This window comes from Gigantopelta aegis, chromosome 4 (genome assembly GCF_016097555.1).
Source record: "Gigantopelta aegis isolate Gae_Host chromosome 4, Gae_host_genome, whole genome shotgun sequence".
Classification (NCBI taxonomy): domain Eukaryota; kingdom Metazoa; phylum Mollusca; class Gastropoda; order Neomphalida; family Peltospiridae; genus Gigantopelta; species Gigantopelta aegis.
This window is the reverse complement of record NC_054702.1, coordinates 61,909,521-61,915,796: the sequence shown is the minus strand read 5'-3', so window position 1 is coordinate 61,915,796 and position 6,276 is coordinate 61,909,521. Positions and strand designations below refer to the sequence as shown.

The following is a 6,276-nucleotide window of genomic DNA, read 5'->3' as shown; positions in this document are numbered from 1 at the left end:
ACATAGCCAATTATGATGGCATGTATTCATGGAACTATGAGGACATCAGAAAAACGAACAATGCTCGTCAACAACAACAACACACCCACTTTCACTGTCAAGGTAACGTATTTGACACTGTAAATACGTTTTTATGGGATATACGTGAAATCTGAAGTTCTTTGTCTTGGTAAAGCTACACAAAATGAATTTTACGTTTGATATTCCTGTAGCAGATAATAAAGACTTTATCCAAATTCTGGGTATTTATTTTGGATCAAATAAAGCTTTGCGAGAACGTTTAAATTGGAAATCTAAAGTAGGAAAATATTTAGAACAAATATATGTTCCAAAGTGGGTAGCACATGGAATTCAGAAGTTGTTTTGAAAATTTATGTGGGACGATAAGACGCTATTAATAAAATACTCAACAAGTATTGGGAATACAATTTTAAGGTTTTAAATATTGAATACTTTAAAAGATCTCTTTTCGTATTAAAATGGTAAAAAAAATGTATAAGGAATTTAAAGCTATTTGAATATGAATTTATCTTGTAACATATTAAATATTATTTAATATTATATATGTTTAAAAACTACTTTAGATGCGATTAAACCTTTTTATGATTAAGTGTTGTCATTATGGGATATAGTTTCACATTGTCAACGGTATTTTGTCACGTTGGATTCAGATTAAATCTTGTGGAATCAAATACTTTTTCATAATCCTTTTGTTACGTGCAAAACCAAAAAGGGTTGGATTTTTAGCTCATTTATTGAAAGTTGTATGACAACCATAACTGATATTACATATGCAGTAGTACCTAGGGTGTTTTCTTGTTTCAGCTGTGATTGAAATTATTGAAGAAAAATTTCCTGATATGTTTGTAAAACAATTTGTTCTGATTATTATCTAATCTTGAACTCCAGATGAGAAGGAATAGAAGTTTGTTTTGTTTAACGACACCACTAGAGCACATCGATTTATCGGCTATTGGATGTCAAACATATGGTAATTTTGACACAGTCATAGAGAGGAAACCCGCTACATTTTTCCATTAGTAGGAAGGGATCTTTTATATGCACCATCTCACAGACATGATAGTACATACCACGGTTTTTGATATACCAGTCGTGGTGCACTGGCTACAACCAGAAATAGCTCATTGGCCGACAGCGCACAAGGCGTGCCGTTTACCACTGGGATACGTCCAGTCCATATTCTAGATGAGGGGAAACATCTTATTTTATAATAATAATAATAATAATAATAATAATAATAATAGTTAGATTGTAAATGTAAGTAGTTTTTCTGTGATATTTTAAATCGCTTAAATAGGTATTAATATATCTTGGAAATCTGTCTGGAAATCTATATGTTAGTGATAAAACGTCTGAATATATTAACTTGGATTTAAGATTGCACAAAATTATTGTAAATTATTTAAATATGCTAAAGTTTTATCAGGTCTGTGTCATGTTTGTTGAAGAGAAGATGAAGATATATGTGTGTGTGTGTGTGTGTGTGTGTGTGTGGGGGGGGGGGGGGGTTCCATTGTGATGAACTTTAGGATCTATTTTTTTCTCTCATCAAATGTGTATATATTGGTTTAAAGAAATTGTTTTTTTTCCATGGAACTGCATACAATTATTACTGACTGGTTGTTCTGTTAAAATGCAGTGCTATTCAGTGAAGGTTTTTAAAAAAATGTTTTACTTATTTTTAAATACCCCCTTGAAGACATATTAATAAACAATATTTGTATTATGTGCTGCCATGGGCTGTAAGCATGTGTATGTGGCTATCAGAAGGAAGGAAATGTTTTATTTGACGACGCACTCAACACATATTATTTACGGTTATATGGCGTCAGATATATGGTTAACAACCACACAGATATTAAGAGAGGAAACCCGCTGTCGCCACTTCATGGGCTACTCTTTTCGATTAACAGCAAGGGATCTTTTACATGCACCATCCCACAGACATGGTAGTACATACCACGGCCTTTGATATACCAGTTGTGGAGCACTGACTGGAACGAAAAATAGCCCAATGGGCCCACCGACGGAGATCGATCCCACACCGACCGCGCATCGAGCGAGCGCCTTACCACTGGGCTACGTCCCACCCCATGTGGCTGTCAGTGCGCGTGTGTGGTTTTGCTTGAGTTTGCTTTAAATATGTTTTTATTTATTTATATTTTAATATATTTATTTATTTATATATATAGTTCTGAATAAAAAGGTAAATAGAAAGAAAAAGCCAACAGACTTGACTTTTAAGAAAGGTATTGAGTTCGCACCTCGGTACCCATTCCCACTGAAGGACTTAGTGGGTACATGGAAGAAAAATTTCGCTAGACTGGTTCATGCGCTTCGTACTAAACCAAATGGCCACATCGGGACACAGTCAAGTAATTCGCAAACGTTAGCATCGCTCGCTGTCGTTGAAAGTCAAATGATCCAAATCTTAATTCAAATGATCCAATTAAAAGTCAAATGATCCAAACCTTCCTTTGAAAGTATTAATTTCGTTTATTATACAACATTTAGTGAAATAAAAGTGTCACTCACGGAAGATAACACATTTTAGAGTAAACATTTCACTATTTCACTCTAAAATGTGTTATCGTTACTGTAGAAAGTGTTATCTTCACTGTAAGAAAGCCGGAACTATTTTGCTGATGGCATTTTAAAAATAAAGGTAAATTGCCAAAAGTTATATAATAAATAGAAAATTTCATGTTGTTTTGTCCAATATAATTTATATCTCATCTCGTGAAGTTTGCAATCTTATCACATGAGATACGATTGCAAACTTCACTCGATGAGATATAAATCATATTGGACAAAAAACAAACAACAACATGAACTATCCTCTATTTAATATATACTTGTAGTCACTTCGGTCTTTTTAGATATCACAAATAAGTTCAGCTATTGAAAAAACCAGCATAGTTGCAAACTGAAATATCACAACACGCCATTGCTCATTAAAAGGGCACAATGACAATAATCATAAATTAAAATACGAGTGCTTTTTCTTTTTATCTAGGGCAGGTGGACAGTATATCAGATACCGTAATTAGTAACCAAATGTCTTCGTCATGGACATCAACACTAATGCATTTCAGCATGCTTAATTGTTTCTGTAATGGTTTACCCTGATCAATATCAGTAAAGTCGGAGATAATTGATATTTTATAATGTCATCACTTTTAGTAACAAAGGCGCTCAGAGTGAAAGCGAACTGCTGAATTGTCCAGTTTGATTCCAATCCACTGCTTCTTTTCTGTCTTGCGACTGAAAGCCGGAAACCGTAGCAAGCCGAGTTATGAGTATACTGGATTCTTGATCGACTACTTGTATTCGAAGCATGTTGGGTGCATCCGCTCATATTATTAAAAACAATAAGACAATTTGTGGCAGGAATGGTTAATATGGCGATTTGTAGTGGACCACTGATAAGGAAAATTTGATCCTTTATTAACATCGATTGTTTTCTTTGTGACCGTAAGATGTACTACGACTGCAAAGCAGTGTAGTGGGGTGTTTTTTTTACCAGCTGTCTCCGTGACGTTACGAGAGTCTCATTGCAAAGTCACTCTCGAGTATTGAAAACTTCCACTATCTACCTCACGTTTATTAAAATACCTTGCTTCCTAATATAAACATGATTCGACATGAATTTGCATTGATACTCATAACCCTATTCATCACCTTCGGCGACGTGGGCAGAGGAACGACACGGGCAGCACAACAGTTAAATAAATCTTCAAGGAGCGAAGACCAGGTGGGTGCGACATGTGTGTTGTCGAGAACGCCCAATGCTACACGGGGTACCGTCTACACCACCAGGTTTGATAACGAGAAGCTGGTCAAGTCGTTGATTCTGTTGGAGGAGTGGAAGTCAGTGTCGATCGTGTACCAAGACGACGACAACAGTGAGTACACATGTCGGATTAATTGTAGTCAGGAAGTCAAATGTGTTGTAATTAAGACACCAAATGTGTTGTGGTCAAGAAGCCAAATGTATTGTAAAGAAGCCAATTGTATTGTAAAGAAGCCAATTGTATTGTAAAGAAGCCAATTGTATTGTAGTCAGAAACCAAAAATATATTGTTTTAAGAACACCATGTTTTATTGTAGCCATGAAGCCTAATGTATTGTAGTCAGAAGCCCAGTTTTATTGTAGTTAGGAAGCCTAATGTATTGTAGTCAGAAGCCCAGTTTTATTGTAGCCATGAAGCCTAATGTATTGTAGTCAGAAGCCCAGTTTTATTGTAGCCATGAAGCCTAATGTATTGTAGTCAGAAGCCCAGTTTTATTGTAGCCATGAAGCCTAATGTATTGTAGTCAGAAGCCCAGTTTTATTGTAGCCATGAAGCCTAATGTATTGTAGTCAGAAGCCCAGTTTTATTGTAGCCATGAAGCCTAATGTATTGTAGTCAGAAGCCCAGTTTTATTGTAGCCATGAAGCCTAATGTATTGTAGTCAGAAGCCCAGTTTTATTGTAGTTAGGAAGCCAAATTTATGGTAGCCAAGAAGCCAACTTTATTTCCATTGTGAAGCCAAATTTATGGCAGGCAAGAGCCTAAATTATATTTATTTTCTTTAGGAAACCAAATGTATTATAGTTATGTAGCCAAATTATTATAGTCAGGAAGCCAAATTTGTGTAGTTATGAAGTTAAATTTGTTTTAGTCGAGCACCCAAATGTATTGTAGTTAGGAAGCCAAACCAATTGAATGTTTTGTTTGTTTCTTTGCTGGGGGGTTTTTCTGTGTTATTTTTGTTCAAGTATAAGAAATTGAGATAACCACATATACTGCTTCTGTGTAATATGTTGCAAGGTTACGCACACAGTGGTTATACCAAAATGGATTATATCCTCTTCTGTTGTTCACACCAACTAGTGTCCGTGTTTAAAGAAACATATAATTGCTTGAAACATAAAACAACCCATCGGTTTTCTTAATTTAACATCCCCAGTACTTCAAGAATTTAGTAATCACATTCTTCAGTTACTTATAACGATAGGTGACATTTGTTTGGTTTTAAATTTCACAATATGACAAGTGCCATCATGATTATATTGTATCATGATTATATTGTACCATGTGTTTAGGTAAAAAGAAATAACACAGCGTACGTCAGTGGTCTTCGTACATGACATGCCATGAAATGTGTCTTATTTGTTACAGGTACCCGTTCGTTAAAACGTTCGCTATCGGAGATCGGTGTTTTGGGGAGCTTCTTTGATATTAACGATATCAAGAACAGTTCAAAATTGTTTTCTGTCACATCACCTGTACCTATTTTCCTCCTCTGCTCCGACATGAGATGTATCAAACGTATAATATTGCAGGTATGTGTCTGTTGATGTACGTCATATAACTAATGATCGTGTGATAAATTAGGTTTTATGGCTTACATGATATTATCTATAGAAATTACCTTTCATCCTAAAAACCAGTTTGGTTCGATAGATTACAGTGACTGTTTAAAGGCATATTGTCATAGACCACTGACCCATTTAGTGGTCTAACAAAGTATTACCTGAAGAAAAATAATTTGATTTGTCCCTAAATGTACTTTATTCAAGGATCTTCATAACCACCATACTCCATTTATTAATGACATTTTGTGAAAATAATTAAATTATGGCAATGGTCCATAATTCAAAAACTAAACTTGCCGAGAGAGATGACATGGATTTTACTCCATCATGGTTCAGTTAAGGTGATGCGATAGCTAGATTTGGTTTCCAACAATTAATGTAATTTTTATTTATCATCCATTTTTAGAGAAATAAGTTCCTTAAATCCGTGACAGTATGCCGTTAAACCAGTCATAAATTACTGCTAGTGGGATATAATATATATAGCTTGTCACGTGACATGTTTGACTCGACCTGTTTGCTTTGATGTTGTTGTTTTTTTACAACTGAAATAAAGTTTTTATGTGGTGCTAAATATAAAACAATGAACAGTGAAAGATCTCAAAACCGGAATTCCATCAAAACCGGACGTTTTTCAGTTCCTTTTTAAATATCTGTGCAGAAGAGAACCTCTGTAAACCGGATACCTCTTAAGATCGGACTTTTTACTTGGCTCCCTGTGTGTCCGGTTTAGAGGAGTTTCACTGTACAATTGTTTAGGAAACACGAGTTTTAAAACTATTTTTGGAATAACAAATCTATAATATAATAAGCTAGACGTCGTAACAGTTGTTTTATGGTTCTGACTGCTTCCACCCTTTTGATGTGAACTGCCGATAGCCTTTTTTGTAATT

The 6,276-nt window shown here is 35.0% G+C and overlaps 1 protein-coding gene across 2 annotated transcripts in view; it reads left to right on the top strand.

Moving 5' to 3' along the window:
• Positions 1–3,578: 3,578 nt before the first annotated feature.
• The window catches only part of LOC121372309 (glutamate receptor ionotropic, kainate 2-like), a 22,070-nt gene continuing 19,372 nt past the window's right edge, over positions 3,579–6,276 (top strand). For both annotated transcript variants that reach the window (XM_041498604.1, XM_041498603.1), the window contains exons 1-2: positions 3,579–3,926; positions 5,187–5,350. In XM_041498604.1, the coding sequence (XP_041354538.1) occupies positions 3,656–3,926; positions 5,187–5,350 (435 nt within the window). In that variant the 5' untranslated portion in view covers positions 3,579–3,655. The remainder of the gene's footprint in view (positions 3,927–5,186; positions 5,351–6,276) is intronic.